The 24,112-nt window shown below is 49.6% G+C and overlaps 2 protein-coding genes across 2 annotated transcripts; one reads left to right on the top strand and one right to left on the bottom strand.

The window, feature by feature from the left end:
- Positions 1-4,070: 4,070 nt before the first annotated feature.
- On the bottom strand, positions 4,071-16,094 carry ZBTB1 (zinc finger and BTB domain containing 1). The gene is made up of 2 exons (XM_084270544.1): positions 16,035-16,094; positions 4,071-6,584 (listed from the first exon to the last, which is right to left on the bottom strand). The coding sequence occupies exon 2, from the start codon at positions 6,562-6,564 to the stop codon at positions 4,429-4,431; it is 2,136 nt and encodes a 711-aa protein (XP_084126670.1). The 5' UTR covers positions 6,565-6,584; positions 16,035-16,094; the 3' UTR covers positions 4,071-4,428.
- Positions 16,095-20,982: 4,888 nt separating this feature from the next.
- ZBTB25 (zinc finger and BTB domain containing 25) lies at positions 20,983-23,977 on the top strand (the record flags this gene model as incomplete). Its single annotated transcript, XM_084270426.1, has 2 exons — positions 20,983-21,155; positions 22,340-23,977. 2 exons carry the CDS (start codon positions 20,983-20,985, stop codon positions 23,478-23,480), a joined length of 1,314 nt encoding a protein of 437 aa, XP_084126552.1. The 3' UTR covers positions 23,481-23,977.
- Positions 23,978-24,112: the final 135 nt, after the last annotated feature.

Genomic DNA, 24,112 nt, shown 5'->3' with positions numbered 1-24,112 from the left:
GAGAAGTCCCATAATAAAAGCACAAATTCTTAGAATTCTGTGATAGTCTCATCTACTTAAATCCAAGACTGCTCCACAGACCTGCTAGCTACCAGTATCGTTATACACTGTCCTGGTGAGCTGACCCAGACTGGACAGAGGGATATTCCCTACCACATAACATCATGCTCTGGATAGAACAGGGAGAGCAAGGTGGGAGGCAGGATTGATGCTCTGATTGATGCTCACTGGGCATCGGGTTGTTTTTTTCTGCATGTGGTGAGCAACTGCATTTAAGCATCACTTGCTTTATAATATTGTTTTTATTATTCTCTTCCTTTGTTATACTATTAAACTGTCTTTATCTCAACCCACGAGTCTTCTTCCATTCTCCTCCCCGTCCCCTTGGCGGATGCGTGGTGCTTAGTTACTGCCTAGGGTTAAACTATGACAGCACAGATGTATATGCTCTTTGAATTAAAAAGATGCCAATAAGCATTTACAAATATGTGTATATATACATTTTAACATTCAAGATGTCTCCTCTAAAACTGAAAAAAAAGCTTGACAGCTTTTACGATAATTTAAAGCTTGTTCCAGGTCTTCATGATTTCCCTCTTTTTAACTGCCAGTAAATCCTGAAAACTATGACCTAGGCTGGCTACTCAGAAATTGTTTTCAAGGTCAGAGCCCACACCACTGCCAAAATGTGGAAAACAATAGGAAAGAGAAAAGTCCTCTAGGAATAAGAACAGCAAATCATATATATTTATATAAGTCAGAGCATCCAGCAAGTCTTTTTCTTTCTGGCTACGCCTTGCGCAATGTGATACACTCCACTCTCAAAGATTCTAAGGTGTTTTTATACAGTTCACAGAGCACAGCAAGGAGATGCAATGGAACTGTGTTATGAGTGAGAAGTACAAATTTGTTAGAGGAAACAGAACTCCAAGTGAAGTATTTTTGCTTCCCCTTCACTATCTTTCAAGTAACAGCAAGACTTCTAGGATAACACAACTGCTACTGCTTCGGGGTTTTTTTCAGGTCTGCTTTCATTCTATCTCCACAGTAATTTTTATCACAGCAGGAGCACTGAAACACCATCATTTCACTCTGCTGCAGATGTCATCCCAGTCTGGGGAGAATCCCCTGTGCTCAGGAGTGACTGGCCCCAGGCTGCCGCAGCACCTACGCCTTCTCCCCATTCACAGCAGCCAAACACCTCCCATCTCTCCAGACGGTTTCTTCGATAGTCCCATGTCACCATCAACACTCCCCCCCTCCAACCTGCGAGCCAGCCTGTCTTGTTTATGCCTTAGTACCTTTGATTTGTTCTCTTATACTCTCCCCTTGATTGCTTTTCAGGCTCCCTTAGTCATTCTGGTTTTCCCCGCCTACGTACAAGTCGATCCACTCCTAAGCTCCCCTGCAGTGTAATTCCTGCGCTTTCAGCCTTACTCTGGACATTCACATACGTGAACTCCACAGCCCTGAGCTTTGTCTCACAAAAACAGGAAAAAACATCAATTCAAGTTCAGTTGGAAAGGTTTATCAAGCTTTCCTTTCAAAGGCTAAAACTGAAAAACAAAGGTATTCTGTTACATAGCACACACAAATACCATCATTCCCAGTTCCTCCATTTAACTTCTGTCGTTGGCAGGTTTACTTACACTAGGAAGTAACTTTTTTTGTGAAACGTTTTTGGGTCAAGTTCAGACGGATTGATTGTAAACAAGGGCTCCTGATCCTGAGCAGGAGTCTCCATAAATCACCCTCAGCCCTCCACTGTGTTCAGGAATGATCTCTTAGTTCACAGGGATCACCTCCTTTTCAACAAGGTCCTTAATCTAGGTTTTGCTGTGCCACCGCAGGCCTCCCAGCACAGGGGCTGACTGTACTTGGCACACAATCCGTGCTCCAAGTTTGTGCTGTTGTGAGCTCATCACCCAGGCCAACAGCTCTTCCAGCCCAGCTGAGTCATTCCCACTCCGGGTGTCTACAGGACATTTCATCCTCTCCTCCAGCTGCACCTTTGGGCTTTGCTTCCCACTGCACACCTTTAACCCTGTCTTCCCAGGCTTCACCCATCCCTCTCCCACTCTGTCTCCCTGCTCCCCCAGCACACTCCAGTTTTCCCTCACTTCCCAGTCCAGCCATAGCTGATACTGCAAGAGATAGCCTTGGTGGCAGAAAACTGCTGTAAGCAGTGTACTAATCCCCAACTCTCCCACTATAGCACTTGACTACTTCATTGACCCTTATAGCTAACTATTTTGTTTTTTCAAGTCTTAATAGTCACCTCAGCACTGATTCCAGTGCTAAAAGTGTGACACATCCTGCTGAACTCCTACGCACTGAGCTTCAGCCTGGGTTGGGATGAGGAGAGTGGAATAAATCCAAAGAAAGGGGAAGCTCTCAACTAACTGAAATGCTGGAGTGCATTCATAGCTGTGGGTTTTTTTCGCCCCAGTGTTATTTGGGACTTGGTTGGCTTCAGCATCATACAAGAAGGCACAGGACCGAGCAGTTAGGGGAAAGGCTGAAGGCCCAAACTGCACGCGAAGTAGCCAGTTCCTGGGGAGCCAGACCCAGCTCAGCACTGAGGCCTGGTGGCAGAGTCCTCCATCACTGCAGAAGCAGACACCTACCAAGCATGAAAAATTCTAACACAAGGCAACTCATACTGAATTAATTAGTTATAGGGGAGATTCTGAACTGTATTAATGCCTCAGAATACTCTTTTAACATTAAAGCTCAATACCCCTCTCCTAATCCACAAGAAACAACAAAAGATCAACACTCAACTCTGACAGCAACAGGCACATGCAGGCCCTGGACTAGACCCTCAGCTCCTGGCTCCTGTTCTAAACCCACCATGGGCACACAAGGTGGCAAAATATTTAATACAGAAGGGGCTTACAACGATCGTGTAGTCCAACCACCTTAATGGCTTGATCTAAATGGCATTCCTCCCTCCATGGCTCTGCATCACCACCCTCTTTGATAAAGCGAGATCAGCTAGGATAAAGGACTGCTAAGGTTTCTTTTTTAATAGTTTTCTCCACCATTACATATTAGGATCCTCCACCCCACCCCCAATTAAAAATCCCACACTTAACAAACATTTAGACAGCTGGTGCCTAGGAGTCAAAGCCAGTTGCTCCCTCAAAGGCCGAACTGCCTCACTGAATTGATGTCAGCTGGTACTTAGCAGGATTTTTCAATTCAATTAAATTAAGAGACAAGCTACACAGATTAGGGCTATACTAGAATCAGAAAGGAATCTAAAAAGGCATAAAATGTCTTTACATTTATTAAGCAAACTGTGCAGTCTTTTCTTGTTATATACTTGTTGAAAAACAGAACATTCAGAAAGCATCATGAAAACAAGAAACAAAAACCCTAAGGTTCCCGTGAGCCACACTCCCCATCCCCTCCCCACCCAAGCAATGGGACTATCTTCACACCCATCCCACTTTTAACTTTCCAAGGCAAGCAGCAAGGCACCATTTACAGCTAGGCTGAGAAATGCAGTCTTCAACACGCAGCATCATTCCGCATTCCTAGGCACCCACCAGAGCCACGCTTCCCTCGTACATTAGGATAAGCAGATTACATATACCCACGCAGGCACAGCCAGAAAACAAAAAGGCCAATGCCAGTTGTACAGTTCTGCTAGGGCTTCAAGTCTGGGAAATGACCACTCTGCTGGGAACTCCTCGGTTATCCCGACAGTCATCAACTCCCTTTCTCTTTGTGCACACCAGTCCAAGTCTGCAAGGTTTAACTGGGCCTACATCCTCTCACCCCTGGGATGCACGTTCCGACAAAGCCAAGAAGCAGAGGACCGGGACAGCCAGCTCTGCCCTTGCAGCAGAGTCAGAGAGCAAAGGATTATTTCTTGGCATTGTTTAGGTTTTTTGGGGGGAGTTCTGGGTTTTTTTTGTTTGGGTTTTGTTGGGTTTTTTTCATTTTGAAAATTAATTTGGGGATTCTGAACAATTATGCTCTTGCATGTTAATCGCTGTGATCTAAAATTTTCACATGAAGAAACAACACGTGGAAATATTAAAGCACTCATCTTACGGACGTGGATCCGAGAACTGTTTAATAGCAGTCAGTGAAGGGGTAACATTGTGCTTTTAATCTACAGTTTAAAAATAATGATTTGAATATCTACTTAGTAAAACAATAAAATTAAGAACAGAAACTGGTATTAGGAAACAGTGAAAATGTAATAATTAAACACATGATGCTTTTCAGAGCTATATACTTAATGAGCCTAAATAGACACCTATGGTTAGGAGGGTCTTAAAAAAAATAATAAAAAAAAAGAGACTTATTTTCAATTTTTTTTTCTTTTTTTTTAAATTTTTGTCTACTATACTGTATGCCTTGCTTTGGTGTTCTCTCTGCTGCCAACTTAATGCTTTAACAGTATGTTTAGGCTTATGTTCTTTTCAAATGCTTGGCATTATAGTGAGATCTCATATCTTTCCTCAAATTAAATTTTGCTCCACATACTCCACATGTATACAGATGAACATCCATGTGCTGCTCCAGTTGCTCATTATTTGGGAATATCTGAAAGCAGACCTGGCATATAGTCTCTCCAGCTGATAAGTGAGATATCATATGCCGTACATGGTCATGTTTTCGGAAGTTTCCTTGATCACAAATGGAACAGACATACCTGGCCATGCCTTTGTGCATATCATTGTGGAGCCGCAACTGGCGCTCTCTTAAGAACTGCTTCCCACATGTCTGACAAACAAACTGTTTTTCCTTGGTATGAACGGTATAGTGTTCCCGCAAGTGGCAACGCTGATAAAATCCTTTCCCACAAAGATTGCAGAAATGCTTACGTCTGTGATCCCTCTCGTTCTCTTCCATCATGGAGTTCTTGAACAGATCTTGCTCCAGGCAGTTTGACATATGTTCAACCACTAGGTTTTCGGTTTCAAAACGCTGGCCGCAATTAGGGCATCGGAAAGGACAGGCAGAATGCTTGTATAACTGTTTTTTTTGAAGGCTGTTCATTTGGAAATGACTGTCCCTGAAGTCCTCTAGCATCTCTGCAAACATCATGTCCCTTATTTCTGACTGCTCCTCGGGGTTTTCTTCTAAGTCCATTTTCTCCTCAGAATTTCTGATACCGTTCATGGTCAGATCCTGGGGCTCTCCACAGGTCTGCGCATGGTCCTGTAACTGCTTGCCTTTGACCAGTATTTGACCACACTTGCCACAAGCACATATATTTTCTATGTGTTTGGACAAATAGTGAGAGGACAAATCTTCCTCGGTGATTGTTAGCCCACAAAGTTCACAGGGAGCATTCTCCACATCTTCCTGCACCGAAGGAGCCTTCCTGCTGAGGTGCCGCGGACTTTTCAAACATTTTCTTTCATCCTCATCCATGGATAAATGGGGTTTTAAAGTCTTCCGAGCATTTCTCTTCTCTCTGATCTCTTCCTCAACATAGTATCTGTAAAGCGGCTCTTCCTGTTCATCATCTAGGTCGTCATTGTCAGAAGACTCATTGCAGTCTTTATCCGTCACCTTAATAATATTAAAATCCTTCAGGTCATCTGCAGGATTGTCCTCTGGTTCCATCTTGATGATAATCCTCTTCCTCTCAGAGGCTCTGCTCCCTTCTTCACCCGATGTCTCGGAGGCAACCGTGCTGCTCTTTCTGCTTGTGATGTTTGACACGGGGGACGAAGACTCATCCGCAGCTTGGCTTGAGTCCCCCTTGTATTTTTCTGCTTGCGTGGAGATTATTTTGGAAGTGGAGTCCTTTTCATTAAAGTCTAATTTTTCCGTGCTGTAGTACCTGGCACTTTGGTAAGAATGCCTGTTGGTGCACGTTAACACGTGCTCATCCAGCAGCTTTTCACAGCTAAAACTAAACCCGCAGCTGTCGCAGGTGAAGCTTCTTCCGAAGCGGCGCGAGTGGGACACGCGCTCTTTCGTGTGAGAGAATTTGGACGTGGTGCTTTTTTTGCAGACATCAAACAATTGTTCGGGGAAGCTGCTCAGCTGCAAAGCTTCTTCATCGGGCTCTTTGTTATGGGACGTATTCACGGTTGAACTTGGCGGCTCCATGCCCCACCTGTTTGCTTCGTTGCCATTTCTAGCAAGCGTGTCTTCGTACATTCTCACGCCAAATATCATTTTGCTATTCTGGGTGCTAGAAGCAGAAGATGAACATTTTAAACTAGATGAGTCTGTATCCTGTATATCTTCTAGGCATTCAGGCACGTTATATAGCTGTAAATAGTTCATGGCCACTTTAAACTGCTCAAAATTGGCAGGGGCTGTCATAATTTTTCCTAAATACATGAACTGTAGGATGAGATCGAAGCATTCAGCGCTAATCTTCATGTTGCTTAGATTCAGCTGGGCTGTAGTGTGTTGATGGTTCATAAAAAACATCCTAAAATAGGAGCTGCACGCAGCAAGAACTGCTTTATGCGCTTGAAAATAAATATCATCGATAGCGATACAGCAGTCGCACAGAAAGCCCCACTCTCTTTGGTTGTTTAGCTGCTGAAGGACATAGTTGCTGTGGCTGGTTCTTGCCATCTTGTACTTCAATTACAGCCCTGCGTAAAGAAGAAGACATCTGTTAAATCGCAAGCACAAAAAGCAAAACGTACTTAAACGCGGGGAGGAACTGCCATCTTTTTCTTCTCTAGATCTGCCCATTCTCACACTGATCGTGGCACTGCTTCCCATCTGGAGATCCTTGCTGGTAACTACTACAGATACTGATGCCAATGAAAACATCCATAATTCCATGTTCTCGCCACTAGACTTACAAGACTAGTAAACTAATAAGCATAACCACCACACATGCCAATCAGAGCGATGCTGCTAGAATATAAATTAGTAACTATATCTCAACGTCCTACAGCTGAGATTTTCAGATATGAACTCTGAATGCAGAACTTGACAAACTTCACAGGGCAGACTTCTGTAACACGGCCCCAGGACAACACCTATACAGCCTAAGACGACTGCAAGAAACCACTCTTCAGTCCCAACTTGCCTCTTTCACCTCTCAGTCCAACACAAAGATGATGCAACACATACTGGCAACCAGGCCAGGCACAAACTGGTCTTCCCCTCTCCATTACAGGAAACTAAGAATCATCAGCAGAGCATCCACGCAAGCTACATCCAGGCACTTCTCACTCTTCAGGGCAGCCCAGGGACAGCCTCAGCTGTGTCCACACGGCGTCCTGCAAGCCAGGGACTGCAAACTCAAGTGGCTTCTCAGAAGCACAGGACAGGCCGGTGTGCTGGCACATCCCTTGTACAAGCCCCTTGCAGATGGTGACCAGGCTCGCTGCGTGACAGCCGCACGGACTGCAGAGAGGCAGGAAGTGGTGCACGCCGTGCCCCCAACTGCTCTCAAAACCACTCACTCGTTCAGCGCGCTGCAATATAACCAGAACATGTAGATGGGAGACCAGACAAAGAAAAATTCAGCAGTGGAGAACTGCGAAAGCCAGCAAGCCAGAAGTGGAGACACAGGGAAACGAAGCCTGGAAAAAACTAAAGGGAAAGGGCTGTGAGTGCTGAAAGCTGCTCTAAGTGAAAGGACTAATTCTTCTCAAGAGAAAGGAGGCAGAAAATATAAACCACTATGTGGTTCACAAAAATATCCAGAAAAATGTACTGCACACAGGAGGCGTGCGCTTGATTTTTCAGAAGATAAACTTAACCAAGTACAGCCAGATTCAGCAGCTAGTCACTGCTCACTTTGGAAGGCACATAATCCGTACTAACTGCACTGGGAGGGGGTGAGAAACCAAAATAAGGCATAAAGAACACCCTAAGTAAAATGAAAAACCTAAAGCAGTATTCTTAACATTTAGAAAAGTCATTGCAAACAATGCAAGAAAGAGATTTGTGCAAATAAAATATAGGCTAGCAAACAACATACATATTGGACTGCATTTTACAACTCAATGTAATACATGGATTGATCTGCAACCACTCTTTCAACTGTCCAAAATTTAAACAGAGCACAAAGAAAAATGCTATTTCTTATTCCCCTGACAGCTTACATCTCCTAGAAGCCAGGAAACGGGTGGAGAAGTTAAAATTCCACAATTAGTGCTGAATTCGCAAGTTGTAGGCGTTGCCTGGCTTGTTAAGTAGTAAACCCAGCCTTACATCACCATTCTTCTTCATTCCACGAAGGGCTGCCATGGAAGAAACGCATTCAAGCTCTCAAGATGGGAACGTGCTCACTGCACTCAGCAGTATTCCATACAGCAGTACAAGACCTTGTCTAGCAGTAAGAACCTTGAGATTTGGGTTGACCTACACTGATGATGAGCATCAGAACGGCAGCTACTCCACTACTCTCAGCCCAATCCTCCAAATCCAGAACCCAAGGTGAGCACCCAGCCATAATAATGCTTTGAACAGTTTTGGCCCAGTGACATCTGCTGCAGAAATACGACTCATTGAATGAAATTAATTTAATGGCTTTCTTACTAACTCACAAAAGGGTGGCTTTGAACATAGAAGAGTCCCTGAAACAACTTGATGACTTTTCCACAGAAGATTGATTGTTGTCTAAGTCAGTGGGTGAGATCAGATGTTTCTGTGAAAAACAGCAACGCTCTCAACATCAAGTAATAAAAAGGCACTTCATATTCCTCCAAGTGCTAACATGTTTTGGATTTCATTAGATACTTAAATATAATGCAATATACAGCATCGAGCAGTAAGAACAGCAGCTGCATAATGACAAAGAATTGACTTCAACTCCCAGGTTTTAAGAGTGAAAGCCAACAAGAAAGCGAGAAGATGCAGTCGAAAGCACCACTGGCCCCTTGGTGTGAGCTGCTGTCAAGAGAAGAGGCTGAGGACAGCTGGTTTTAAACTCAGCCTCAGCAAGCGGCAAGTTTTACCTTTTTCATTTAATATTTTTGGTAGACTAAAAGTATTTCATTGTATGGAGTGCAGCAGAAGACCTGTAACAAGCAGCAAGCCTGTACCAAAAAAAGGAGGTCACAAACTATCTGCACATACCCGCAGACCAGGACATTTCCACATGGTGGGAGCAACCTGGCAGCCATGGGAATGACAGCACACAAACTTGCTGTTTCTACGGTTCCTCCTTCTTCAAAAAAAAAAAGGTGATGTGTATTTCCCCCTTTGAAACTCTTGCAGAGCTTCCACTGCAACAATACACAGCAGCGACCCTCCAGCAATGCCTGCCTCCCACCCCTTCTCTGGGAAAAACCTGCCCGAGCAGGAGGTCACTTAACCAGGACGGCAAGGTGCTCAGATACCCGGCCTCCATCATAGTACTACTACACGTAGGTATTAAAACAGAGAGTGCTCAAAGTTATTTATGTTAATGAAAGTACTGGCATCCTCCCTCTGGGTGCTGCGTTAACCTGCTGAATGTAACTCTGTCTTTACAGCTGCCAACACTTCCCACTACGAGAGCCCGTGTTGGGCTATTTAAAACTTTGACACATTTCAACCAGCAAAGGCAAAACTTTCCTTCTGAATTGTCTGCCTTGGGCTCATTAGTCTTCTTTTTTTTTTTCTCCTCCACAGAAAATTTCTGCCAGAATGGTTCCAAAAATGAGACTACAAAAAGCTTTCATATATGCAGATTATTACTTTTTCTGTTAAAAATTAAAAAGTTTATCTTCAAAAATCTTGGAGGAAGACTTGGATATGTTGTGACAATATAAAAATCTGCCTGGATTTGGCCAAGCTGTAAGCTTGAAGGGAAGAGGAAGATAAAAATTAGCAGTTTGTTCACACTTAAGCCTTCTGTGAGTTACTAAAATCTCAGATTGCTGCCTCTCTGAGAATATATCAGTCTCCTGCAGCTCCTCTGGCCTGCCTGCGCCATCCCACCAGGGGTGTTACTCCCCTTTCAGGCAGAGCTCTGCCATGGTTTTACACTACAAGAGGGGAAATTCAGGTTGGCTATAAGGAAGACATTTTTTTACCAAGAGATTAGTGATACACTGGAACAGGTTGCCCAGATAGGTGGTAGGTGCCCCATCCCTGGAAACGTCCAAGGTCAGGTTGGACAGGGCTCTGAGCAACATGATCTAGTTGAAGATGTCCCAGCCCATGGCAGGTGGTTGGACTAGATGACCTTTAAAGGTCCCTTCCCACCCAAACCAGTCTGAGTCTATGTGCCACCTCCACAAAGTCATGAACAGGCAGCAGGGCTCACCAAGACTGCTCCATGACTCACTGCTGGGCTTTAGCATCTCACCTGGCAGCCAGAGGGAGAAGACACTGGGTTCTGGCTTAGAAGAGCCAGACCCAGGAGGGAACTTTGTGAAAACGCAGGGAGACTGGGAACTGTAAGGAGCATACAAGGGAAAACCTCTGGGAAAATGAAGGGCAGGGAAAGGCAGCGTGGGAGTGAAGTGAGGAGGGGACAGGGATTAGGAAGCAGCAGTGGGAATTACAAATGGGTGCAACAAGGGTCTAAATGGCAGAGGCAAGGTGCTTAGCCAAGGGGCTGGGAAGAAGCCAAGTTGCAGAGGCTAGTGCAGAAGGGGTAAAAAAACAGATGTGCTTTTCTGAGGCATGGGTGGAAAACAATTACAGCATTCACCCCTTCAGAGCTGGAACTGAACCCCAAATTCCCAATCCTGCCACCCCGTTCACAGGCTTGCTGACAAGCTCTTTCCCATACAAAAGAAGCGCCCAGAAAACAATCATTTACCATTATTTTGTTACTTTAATTGCTAAAATGTCAGCGGTCTGTCTTTATCACCTGTGTGGGTGGTTCAATGCTGCAAACTATTTTTGAAGTTTGCTTTGGAAACCAAGCAGGCATTAGAATGAAAACAGGTCCTTTCTACAGAAAACCCAAGGTTTCAAAGTTTAGTGTATAGATGAGAAATGCCACCGTTAATGCTGGATTAACTCAACTGCCATTTCTGCATATGCTCTAGTAAAGTCTTCCAGCCCTCCTCTTACCAAAGGCTCCCCCTCCTTACTCAACACATCCTCCAGATCTGTCCAGGGATGGGTCAGAGCAGTGACATCACAAGATCCCTGCTCATTCATCACAGCATTTGGAGGGCATTAGGTGAGTAAGACTGGGGGACACACAAAGGAGAATCCCACAACAACCAACACTGCCTTGGAGAACAGCATCCCATCGCTGCCAGTAACAGGACAAGTCATTTCAAACTTAGGTGGGTTTTTTGGTTGTCTGACATGCATTTTTTTCAATGTCCAATTTCTTCACACAGGGAATGACCATCAGCAGCACTGAGGCCAATGGGAGCTATCCTCTATATTAATCAGTCAGAGTATCTTGGAAGATTAAAGCTCTGTGCAGGCAAGCCTGTCAATCCAAAATGTTTAACTATTTCTGATCCTCTCTGACTGTTTTCTATTTCAAAAAGAAGAGAAATGCCAGCCATGAGCCCAAATACCGTGTTCACAAGCATCACAGGGAAGTCTGAGAGGAACACAAGTAACTCTCATCTTCAGCAGAGATGGATTTGTGCAGCAAACACAGCAACAGGCCACGCTGTGAGCAATACTGAATGATGCAGAGGGGGTCTGAAATCACATGCTAGAAATGCAACAGATATGGAAAGGAAAACTGAAGAACTTGAGTCAGGTAATTTCATTCTGATTTGCAAACTCCAATTTTCCATATGCATTTTATTTTCCTAATAAGTGTTTTTACACTGACACGCTTTGATTAGAGCTATTTGTCTGCCACCAGATTTTTTTCCTTCTCCTTTGAGTCACCACTCAGTATTACTATTCTGGTGTTACCACGAACAAGGTAAGCTGCACAATTACACAAACCAAATTTGGGCTTTTTAGGTCTGCTAGGAAGAAAGGAGAGGTCACCTACGGGAGCTCTAGGCTTTTGTCATTTCCTCACATTTAAAATTTTCTGGGACATTTTATAACTGAAGTAGTAAAAAAAAAAATCCTCAAGCAAAGAACTGGTAAAGCTCTTTTGCTAACTTCTCTGTCTTTAAAAAAGGCATACCACAAGGTTCAGAGTTTAGGAGCCTTCTGGCTCCTAAAATTAGTAGGTGGTTTTCAAAGCCCAGCATTTCCACTGCTGAGCAGGCAAAAACAGAGTGCTTACATGCTTAGTTACTGGCTGCTTTTCTTTGGAAACCAAGAGAGCAGGCTGGACAGAAGTATAATAAATGAGTGGCGAGTTTGGTGCTAATAGAAAACGAGACTGGAAAACCTCAAGAAAACAACACCCCGTTACCCAAAGAAACAAGCGCGTGGGCAGCAAATTCCCATCACAGTCTGACAGTGTATCCCCCCCAGCACAGGTTCCCAAGAGCTGTCCTCCCTAAAGAGTTACTTTGCCTCAGTGGGTCAGATCCACCAAAGAATGTGGATTCCCAAATGACAGCGTCTAGATGCTCAGGAGAAAATCCCACGCGACATGTCTTAATTCTCCACCTGATGCCCCAGAAGTTCAGGTGTTCTGCTAGGGGCTGTCAGCAGGCTACAACCTTTAGCTAGGCATACTCAAGAGGAAGCCACCAAGATTGGTGACTCTGGTACTACAGAGTCCAAGAAGATGCCTCAGTTTACACGCAGTTGCCAAAACAGTGAAGAACTTGGGTCCAGCTGACCACCGTCCACTTCAACAGCAGGAATGGGTAGGGTGCAGTTCGCACTGCAAGCGCAGCCTTGATCATAAATTAAAACAATTGTGGGAATTCCACATACAGCCAGGGAAAATCTAATTAAGCTCCATTATTCGGGAGGACTGAAGGTGTAATTCATCCTCCTCCCATAGTCCTTCCAACCAGCTGCCTTCAGGCGTGCTAGTTGTGAAGCTGTTTCCAATGATGCAGATACCCATCTTCAGACACATCCTGATGGCTCGATCAACTCATTTTAAACAGACCTGCGGTTAACTTACAGAAACAAGTTTCAGTTGACATGTGGGCTAGATGCCAACCAGGGAAAAGCAGGATGCTCCAAAGCTCCCAACCACAAGCTGCGGGAGCCACTCGATCCCTCCTCAGAAGGCAGCTCCACACTGACCAGGCATCATGAGCAACAGCCTTCAAAATTCAGCAAGTTACAACTCCCAGCAGCTCAGAACTAGTTACCACACTAATCGAGCGCTCCCACCTAAAAGCCCTCCGAGAAAGACAAGGAATAAGGTGTCAGAAAAACCTGAGTGAATAAATTAAGTAAATGGAATTGCACTAAAGCCCCATCTCAACTTCAAACAACTTCAGATCAGAACTGCAGAGCAGAAGTACCAGAGAGAGCTTATGCAGTCTTTTAAAGTAACTTGCTAGCCACAAAGGATTACTCTAGAAAGTCAGTTATCTTTTATCTCATGCCTTTACAGTTGTAAAAAGTTGCCAGGCAACATGATAATGATATGTTTAAAAGAAACAATTAGTGGGGAAAGAAACCTATGACACCCCATTTATGCCTTCTAGCAGAAAGATTACCCTTTTCATCTAGGCTCTCCCAGCTACCCTAAGTTTCAACTTCAAGAGGCACCCTGGTGGTTTAGCCATACCTCCAGACCCTCAAATGAAGATGCACGTGTCTTCCAGAAAAGCATCCTTAGGTAAATACAAGTCATACTTTGATGTAGTAACTTGCTAGATGCACACGAACAAATCACGGGATCTTGTGACACACAGGTCAGAGATTTTGTAGACTCTTTCTTGTCTTAAATGCTTCACATTTCATTTGCAGTACATAAAAAACCCAAGCTAACATAAAGCTGCTGAGGTCTCCAGCCAATGAAGCAGGTTTAATATGAGGGGAAGGCAACAGCTAGCTAATTCTAGAAAGTTTTGCAATGGCACACCACGCAGAGAGAAAAAATTACCAGACACTTCTTAGGATATAAATGGTCTTCATGCAAATGATGTCAGCTGCTGTGCCCACAGGCTGTGTCTGCAGCAGAACTCTTTGGGTGACAGCAACTGCCGTGCCCAAGCAGAGGCAAGACAGCAAACCACTGGGGAACCACTGGGCAAACTGAGAAACGCACACCGGGCTTCTCACGCTTCGAGTGTGTGAGGTCCGGAAGGCCTCTACTGAGAGGTCCAGCTGTAACAACTAAGAGAAAGGACTCCTGGATTTTTATCAGGCAACTTTCATTATTATCTCAGTTCTGAGCAGCTACGTTGTTTCCAGAGAGCAGATCACTAACTCCTGAGGTTTTGTCTATCCCCGACTTTCAGGGCTCTCCACTGTCACCAACAATGGCAATCTGAGAAAGAAGTGACTGACCTCACACATTGAGGTAAGAAAGCATCTAAAAAGCCAAGTCACTGACTGATAGGAGCACTCTCAACATAACTGCTGCAAACTCCCGTGCCAGTAACAACATGGCATGAAGGAATTTCGTGCAAGCAGAGGGCAAGTCTGGGATCTTATTCCACACAAAACTTTCCGGCTACCAGGAAGAAGGGACTTCTATCACATCTCCGAGCTTCCCACGCAGCACCAGCCCACGTCTTCTTCATTACCTTCATCATCCTGCAGCCACCCCTCATCCATCCAAACCCCTCCGGTGCTCGCTGGCTCCCTACCTCAAACAGCACCAGACTGCAATACGACTTGTTACTCCTCAGGTTTCCCGGCCAGCCATCCCAAAATCTCTTCACGGTCTTGTCAACTCGCTATGCTGCTGCCTAGGAAAATCTCTGCCAGCGCCGCAACCGTTCGCGTTTGGCCGGTTTTCCCCGCGGCCATATGGTCTCAACGCCTCTCCCCCGCTCGCCATGAAAGCACAAGTTGTAGTTGGGTGCAAATGAGAAGCCCGCATCCCCCCTGCTCAGGGCTGGCTGTGTGGGTTTTTCCAAGAGCTGTAATGAGGAATGTTAAACAAACACCTTTAATTAAAGGAATGTTTGTTTAATGTAATTAAATGCCTAAGGAACACCGCAGTTGCAGCCCTGGATCCTTCTGCAGTATGTGCTGTAACTTGCGATACTCTACTGCGAGGGAAATAATGCGAGGGAATGACATAATCTGGCAGTAAATACCCAAATATTAAACAGCATCTGACCCACGCTATCCGTTTACCAATGCCTACGTGTCAAGGGGAACCGTCACTCATCTTCCAGCTGACAAATAAGCCAAACTCGAGAATCCAAGTAACAAAAAACACCCCCCCAAAAAAAATCCTGAGGAACAGAGCCAGCCCCAAACCCACAGGATTTCCAGCCCCCTCTCCTCCGCTCTTTGTACTACCTTTCTATCCGAGGAGGGAAGAGGAGTCCTTTGAAGAACGAGACTTTCGACACTGCTCCCAGAGCAACACAGGGCTTGTTTTTACGTGACAAAACTATTCCCCTTCCTTTCCAGCCGCCTCCAAGGCGATCCTGTGCACTGCCAGCCCCGAGTGAAACCCAAGTCTCCTGCCTGGCAGGGTGGAGCATTCCCTCCCGGCTGCGGCTCCGCAGCCTGTTAGTTTTTTCTCTAAACTACCGCAACTCACTCGAAGTTTTGGGTTTGGTTGTCTGGGGGTTCTTAGGGGGGGAAAAAAAAAAAAAAAACCAAGAAAAGCGGTAAAATAAAAGGAGGCAGCGCTGGGACCTGCTGGCCGCTGCCGGGGGGCACGGGGCTAGGCGGGGGGAACGGCACTCGAGATGTTTAACGTGACTTCACGCCCCAGAGTAAATAGGGCAGCGCGGTGCCCTGCCTCGCCTCCCGCCTCTGCACCTCCGCAGGCCGCTTCTCGTTTTCCAGCGCCGGCGCCCCGCCGAGCGGCGCAGCATCCCCCCCGCCCGCTTCCGCCGGGCCCCGCCGCCAGCCCGCGCCCCGCCGCCGCCGCTGCGGCGCCCGCCTCCCCCTTTCCCTTCTCTTCTCTTCCCTTCCCGCCCCGCAGGTGGAGCGCGCCCGCCGCGGCCCCCGCGCAGCGCCCCGGCAGAGCCGCGCCGGACCCGCCGCCGGGGCGCCGCCGGCTCGGCCCCCGCGTAGCACGGGCGGCGCCGCGCCCCGCCAGGCCGCCGGGCGCAAGGTCACCGCGGCGGCCGCTCGCCAGGGACCGGCCACGGCCGGAAAGCCCCTACCTGGCAGCGCCGCTCCCCCCCGCGCCACTATGGCGGGCCATGCCGCGCCGGGCCGGGCCATGCCGCGGCCGGCGCCGCTCGGCACTTCCCACCTCCCGCCGCCGGCGGAGCTGCGGCCGCCCCGCCGCGTACCGCCTCCCGCCTCCCCCCCCACCCCCCCCCCCCGCTCCCCGGCGCCCGGCGGCGGCCCCCGGGGACGGCACGGAGGGGCGCACGGCCCCGCTTACCCGCGGCGCGGGTAGAGGCGGCGGCCACCGAGAGGGACCTTCCCGCGCCGCTCCCGCCGCTGGTGCTGCTGCTGCTGCCGCCGCGGCTGCAACAAAGGACTTCCGCCCCGCCGCGCCTGCTGCTGCCGCAGCGCCGGCTCCGCCGCGACCGCACGGAGCCGGACCCCTCCCCTCGGCGGCCGGCGGCTCCCGGCCCCGCCGCTGCCAGCGCTGCTGCGCCGCCGCCAATGCCGGGGCCCGGCGGGCGGCTCCCTGCCGCGCTCCCCTCTCCTCCCATGCCGCCGACGAGGCGGCGGGGCCGCCGCGGCGCTGCCCTGGCTGCCGCCGCCGGCGCCCCCTCCCCATGTGCAGCAAGCCCGGCCCCTCCGCTTCCCGCATCGACCCCCCCCTCACACCTCCCACCCCAGGGGAAGCCCCCTCCGGCATGCAGAGGGGAACCTGAACGGAGCATCGTCCGCCGGTGGTGCGCCCACCCGGGACCCTCGCTGCCCGGCTGTCCCGTCCCCCGCTCGTCTCCCGGTCCCCGCGGAGCCCAAGCCGAGAGGCGGATGGAAATCTGCCCCTTCCCCGCGCACCGGGGCTCGTCCCGCAGAACGGGGCACCTTCTGCTTTGCCGTCAGACCAGCCGAAGCTGATGGCAACGCGGGAGAGGTGGGGGGGGCGGGTGTCGGTTCCCCTTACGGATGGCCAGCGTTTGAGTTTTGCACCCGCAGCCTGACGGCCTCCTGCGTGCGACGGTGTAATTGCCAGTTACACGAAAAACAACTGCAAGTTGCACGAGGGAGTATCGCCTTTCCTTCCACTCCGATTCCACGCGTGAACGCCACCGCCTTCCCTCCCGGAGTCTGACGATGCTGCAGGGAGCGCAGGGGCTGCAGCCCCTGCCACGCTGTATTGCAGATCCCCAGGACAGCGTTATTCGTTTATTTATTTATATATTTATTTATTTATTTTCCTAACTTTCTAGGAGCTTTCCCAGGCCCTCTTCCCATCACTCTCCGGACCCCTCCTGCCGAACAACATCCAGCTCCTCTTAAACTGGCCCGTGTGAGCCAACAGGATTTCCCGAAGCTGTGGCAGCCCCTCAGCTACCTGCCACGGGGCTGAGAGAAAACATCTGCCCGGTCAGGCATTCCTCCCGGTCTCGCCACTTGACTCTTCCACCCCCAAAGTGACATTTGTCATTCAGCCGGAATGCGTTCGCCATCGGAAGTGTTTAATCTGCACAGCTCCTTCATTTGGACAGTTTCTAGATACCATCATTTCTATGTTTGCCACAACTATCCAAGATGCCTGTTAGCTCCGGGCAAGCCGAAGGGGAAATTTTAATTGTGGCAAAGTTATAAGATTTGGTTACAAATTGTAAAATTAAAACAGTGACAAAAAAAAAAAAAAAAAAAATAAAATGGCACGATGTTAAAATGTATCAGCATGATCCCTGCCTCAATGACCCCTGGGGTTCTCCTGGGCATCCCACTGCTGTCACAGCAAATGAGACGAACCCAATGAATAGTATCCTGGTTTCCAAATGAGACATCACCCCTTCCTCCTGGGTATGACGGGGGATTTTCTAACCGCTACGGAATAAAAGGTGGAGCTTTCAAAATGGGTCTCCAAAAAAAAATCCCCCCATTCCTCTCTCACAGTGCCGCAGCCTTGGTTGGGGCTGTGGTGCCTGTAATGGTGCTGAGGGAAATAAACCTCCGCGGCTGTATGGCACCAGCCCTGCGAAAGGTGGAGCGTTCCCCGCAGTACAACTTCTTCTTTGTAGGTTTTCCTGTTTAATAGGAAGTTAAATAAATGGCCTCCGTAAGGCGACACGGTCGTGGCTTTCAAATCACGCTGAAAAGGTTGGGTTTTTTTTTTTCCCTCATGGTTCAAGGGTCTTTTTCTCCCCAGCTCCTTATGCATCTGAGGGCAGCGTAAGCAACAGGCGCCCATGTGCAGCCTCTCGCTCCATCCCAGCCCTCCCTCCCACGTGCGTCATGCCACCTCCGGTAAGATGGGGCACAGGGCAGTGTCCCCATGCTCTCAGCACCCTCCTGCCACACTTCTCTTCCTAATTTTTTTTTTATTATTACTATTTTCTGGCTTCAGAGGAGGAGCAAGCAGAAGTGCACATCAAGATAGCTGTGATTATGCCCTGGTCTCTTACTTCACCCATCAGCGTAGGCTGTATCAGTTCAGATCTCCTGAAGCATATGATATCATCATGCATTTTACAGCGAAACACCAAACGCCATTTCTCATCGTCCCTTCCATCCTCTTGGCACCAGTTTCTCCGAAGCTCTTCAAAGTCCTCTTTGGACCAGAGTCAACCTAAATAACATGTAAATAATTAATCATTTAAATAAATAACATGCCATCTGCAAATAGCGACTCACTCTGTACACGGGTTAATAAATATGATAAATAACCCAGAATGGAGTACAAACAAAACCTTGAGCCACCTACTGCCAACCTTTTTGGGGAAGAAAAGCGACGACTGATATTTAGGGGAGCAGTGGGATTATAGCGCCATTGAGTCCCAATCCTGCTGCTGCACGAATGCAGAAGGGAAAGGTGGTCCCTGAGCCCAATGAGCTTTTAATTTAAAACAGCAGAAATAAATCAATTGTAGGAAAAACAAAGCTGGGGTAAGTGGGATAAGCAGCAAATACTGCACAGAGAAAAATACTTCTGAGCCCACTCTGTACCTTCACCCAGCCGGGTTCCATCTTCCACCTGAGCTCAGGGTGCCCTGAGGTGCCACTGGAAACAGCCCCATAAACTGATGGATTGAGGGGGGGAACCAGCAGCATTATTCGCCCTAAAGATTTGGCAACAGCCCAATAAAAAAAAAATAATCCCAATTACAGGAATGCAATAGTAAAATGAACTATGAATTAGGAGAGGGTGAGAGAAAACCAACTATGACTCAAAGCACTGAAGTTCTGTGGAGGCCCTGAGCCAGGAGAGGTGCCACCAAGGAGGTGGGCACGGTATAAAATTGCACCAAAAAACAGGGTGAAAGCACACAAGTGGCTATTTTCCCTGACTTTTCCAGCCAAAAAAAACAACCTACAGAGACCAAATTCACCAGGTGGCAGCGGGAGGCTGCAGGGGCTGGAAGTCTGAGCAGGTTCAGAAATCCATCTGATAAAAGCCACGGGAAGGACACCCCAAACATTGCACCGAGCCCCAAAGTGCAGGCTGCAGCTCAGGACGGTGCCCTAGGAGGAGGAGAGCCAGAGCTGAGGGCAGGGGTGGCACTGCTCCCTCTGCCAGGCCCTGCTGCACCCGCACGCAGAGCAGCTGCTCTCACCCAAAATACCCCCCCCACACACACCCCCCTTATCCCGGTTTAAAAATTAATGAAGAGCTTGGAGGAGGCCTGAGAGAGGAACAGCTCTCCCACAGGATCCACCCGCGGTTAAAGCAAGCACTCCGGCCGCAGACGTGGGTGAAAGAGCAAGATTCTATCTTCACGTCCATGTTCAGCGGCGGGACGGCTGGGGAGGCGCCTGTTTTGGGGGGGTGGGGGGGAGAGAGGGGGGCTCTGTTAAACCAGCAAAACCCCACTCAGGCCCTGAGCGCCGGGGCTCAGCCGGGGCTCACTCTGTCACAGGGTGACGTAAGAAGCCAAACCTCCCCACGCAGGGTGAGGTCTCCGGTGGCGCTTCGGTTGCCCCAAGCAGCACACTTCCCCCCCTCCCCCACCCCCCCAAAATAAAGCCCTTCACGGGGGAGACCACGGTCCCGCGGGAAAGCGCTGGCAGCAGCCGCGCAGCGCCGCGCCCGTGCGGACGCCGTGCCGCGCGCAGCCACCGCGCAAGGGGCCGCGCTCGCTTCTCCCCGGCGGAGCGGGGCGGTGCGGCCGGCTCGGCTCAGCCCAGCCCGCCCCAACGGCGGCAGGAAGCGCGGGGGGGGGCGCAGCGCCCACCCCATCCGCCGGGCTGGCAGCGGGGGCGGGCGGTGCCGAGCCGGGCTGAGCGCGGCGCTTCCGCGCGGGTAAGCGGCTGCGCGGGCGCGGGAGGATGGTGGTGGGGGGGGCGGGCAGACGGGGAGGGCGCATGGTTACGCTCCCGAGGGACGCCGCTCCTCCCCCCCCCCCCTTCTCCCCCCCTCCCTCCGCGCAATAATTTTCAACTGAAACAATAGCAAATATCAGCGTTTATTTGCAAAGGGGCCGCTGGCGAGGCGGGGCGGCGCAGCGCGGGGTAAGGGCTGCTCAGCCCGGCACAATAGGGGCTTTGTTGGGCGGCACAGGGCTCCCTCTGTGCGCGGCAGCCGCCTGGCTCCGAGCCGCCGGCCCCGCCGCTCCTCCGCTCCGGCGGCCCCGGGCCCGGCGAGCGCAGTTAGCGGTGCGGTGACAAGCCCGGTCCGAGGGCAGAGCGAAAGCGCCGGCGAGGTTTAAAGTTAGTGGCGGTGGGAGCACGGAGCCTGGTTAATTTGGGGGGGGGGGGGGGGAACAGTCTGTAACCCCTAGCTGGCCCCTAGGAACGTCCCGGATAGGGTTTGAGCTCCTTGAACGTGGGTTTGGGCACCGGGGGCGGTACCGGTACGGGAGATTATTAGATGGGGGTGCGGGAGGGTGGGGGGAGAAAGGCCGAGCTCTGTGCCACCCCCGTCTCGTTTCAGTGGTGAGAAACCCACATTTAAGCCTTGGGGAGCTCTGTGATCTTCCCCCCCCCCCCCCCCCCCCGAGATGAACACCTCGTTCTCTTGCTCTCAGGCACACCATGGATACGACCGGCCACAGCATCCTCCTCCTCCAGCAGCTGAACATGCAGCGGGAGTTTGGCTTTCTGTGTGACTGCACAGTTGCCATTGGAGATGTTTACTTCAAAGCCCACAGAGCGGTGCTCGCTGCTTTTTCAAACTATTTTAAGATGATATTTATTCATCAGACGAGGTAAGGACATGCTGCCTCTTCTACCTTTTAACCGCCTTGTGCAACTTTTCTGCTTTTTTGCCTTCCTTTAGGTATTGTAGTCTGAAAGAGCGTAAATGGGGATGTTAGGTGGCCTGAGATTATTTTCCTAACCCAGCGCACGCCTCTGCTCTCTAAACATTCCCAGTCCAGAATGTGCTGTCCTTTAAAACCGCCCTCTTAGTCAGCATATGCCAACATCAGACCCCACATTTTGAAGATGAGACATTTGCATGACCAGGGAAAATAAACATCCCCAGTCGTCCTGCACTGAGAACCTCACAGATTTGCAGTTTAGGGATTTCCAGGTGCCTCCTGCCCATGCACAGCATAACCATTACTTTGCACTAGCTTGTAGGCAAGCTTCCTGGGTGGGACTTGCAGGACCCAGGGACTTGTAGCAATCAAGAAGCCGTAGGCTTATCGCAGTTCTGCGCTTTAGACTCTTGCAGATAAGGGCCAAGACTGACATCATCAATTTATTTCAAGCTGCTGTTCAGATGCTTCACCGGGCCAGGTCAGGAGTGGTTCTGCAGGTATTACAATGGCGGTGCCAAGCTCTAATCTCGCCTCCGAGCTTGCTGCTTGTAATCAATTAAACCCTTCTCTGTTCTCCTTGCTTTTTTGAGGGTCGTGGCCCCAGCACCTTTGCAGGAGAATCATTTGCCATCGGCCGTGCAGCCCTTTGGCTGGAAGTGAGAAGATCCGTTTGCTTCCTTTCCGATAGATGCTGTTCAGTGACACTTCAGCACAAAAATCACACAGTAGTGTCACTTACACAATATCTGTGTGTTTTACTGGAGTGTCACACACAGGGGCCGTGTAGCTTGCATGGCATCGCTGCCATCCTGTGTGGTGGCAGTTGGCTGTGCGTGGGAGTGATGGGGGGACCGGGTGACCAGGGACTCTCACCGTCCCTGGCTGCAGTTGCACACGCTACTTCTTTATAATCACAGCAATAAATACACACCAAGGCACTTTGCTGTGCGAATGGGGCTCAGTCACTGTGGCTGGTCGTGGTGGGGAGCGCTGCTCATTGCAAACTGGGAGGTGGGCAGCAGCACACACGCTGCAACAGCGAGCACAGAGCAAACGAACGGGCAGGTAATGGATCAGGACTGTAATGTGGAGGCCCTGTATGTACTTATTAATCTGTCTTGTTTTAGCGAATGCATAAAGATTCAGCCTGCAGACATCCAGCCTGACATCTTTAGTTACTTGTTGCACGTCATGTACACCGGGAAGGGGCCGAAGCAGACTGTCAGCCAGAGCCGACTGGAGGAGGGCATCCGCTTTCTCCACGCAGACCACCTCTCCCATATTGCGATCGAGATGAACCAAGTGTTCTCCCCAGAGCCGGTCCAGTCTTCAAACTTGTACGGCATCCAGATCTCAACGGCACACAAGCCGGTGAAGGAGCGCCTGGGAGCCAAGGAGAGTGTGCCCAAAGCTGGCAACAGGTCTGCTGCACAGGGCGATCACCCACAGCTGCAGCTCTCTCTGGCCATCGGCCTGGACGACAGTTCCCTGGACCAGCAGGTCGCTCGCCCCTCTGCTCAGCCCGCTGCTCTGACCAAACCAGCAGAAGAGCGCCCGAAGCTCTCAGTCTCCATAAAGCAGGAGAGGTGTGACTCGGAGCCTGTGGTGTCCCGGAGCTGCACCCCTCCTTCTCCAGAGGTAGCAAGCCCCATCTTTGCTAAGGCCAGCCTGAAGGTGCACTTGTGTCACTACTGTGGGGAGCGTTTCGACTCCCGGGGGGCACTGCGGCAGCACTTGCATACCCACGTCTCGGGCTCGCTGCCGTTCGGTGTCCCGGCCTCCATCCTGGAGAGCAGCGACCTTGGGGAGGTGCAGCCTCTGGCTGAGGACAGGGAAGCTGGAGGAGATGACCATCGGCTTGGGGCCTTCCTCTTCAAGGATGACGAGCATCAGCTGGAGCATCCGAGCTGCAGTGACCTGGAGCCTCTACAGATTGGCCAGCTCTCCCTCATCTCCAAGGACCATGAGCCCGTGGAGTTGAACTGTAACTTCTCTTTCTCAAGAAAGAGAAAAATCAGTTGCACTGTCTGTGGCCGCACGTTTTTCCGGAAGAGCCAGTTGCTCGAACACATGTACACACACAGGGGGAAGCAGCACAAATACAGCCGCTGCCAGCGGCTGGAGAGCCCTGCAACCCCCAGGTTCCGGCCCTACTGTGACAGTGAGAGCGTGGGGAAAAGCTCCAGTATATCCCAAGTCGACTTAGATGAATGCATACTGGAGTCGGATCTCATCCAAGAGAGCATTGATACCATCCTGGTAGAGTAGTTCTCCCCCTGCGTAGCCTTTAGGTGCTGAAACTGGATATTTTGGCATTTTCCATCCAGTGAGCAGCTGCTCTCTGGAGCTGATTTGCTTCAAGCACCGTCCCCTTTGCCTCTGAGATAATTGTCAAGAACTGTGTCCTTTGATTTGCTTACTTGCTTTTTTACTTCTCTAATTTTCAAACTCAAGCTAATACCCATCTAAATCCTTCTTGGAAGCCTCCATGTAATTCAGTTACAGTTCCTAAATGTAAACTTAATCCTGCTCTGCTTTACTAGAGTTCAGATTGCATTGCTGGGCGTGAGGTGTAAACATTGTGTAAGGCACTGCACGGTGCCTGGGACTGTCTGTATCCTGTAGAATTGATCTTCTGAAACTAGATGGAGGGAAATGTAGAGGGAAATATGTTTTCTGTTCCCCAAACAGTTTGTTTTTAATTAAAATAAATATCTCAAGGAGATGAATCCTGAAATCTGTGTTGTATAACTACAGTTAATAAATCTCTGCATAAATACATAAGGCTGGTCTTGAGGGAACTTGGTGGCGTTGGTGTAGGGGCAGCAACCCTTGCTTTGACAAGCCCTGGAGCCCTCCTCAGTATGGTCTGTGAGTTTACTTTCAGACTCCAGGGGTTT

Source organism: Gallinula chloropus, assembly GCF_964237585.1.
Source record: "Gallinula chloropus genome assembly, chromosome: 14".
NCBI classification, from domain to species: domain Eukaryota; kingdom Metazoa; phylum Chordata; class Aves; order Gruiformes; family Rallidae; genus Gallinula; species Gallinula chloropus.
Note: the sequence above shows the minus strand (reverse complement) of the source record. Positions and strands in the feature narration are given on the sequence as shown.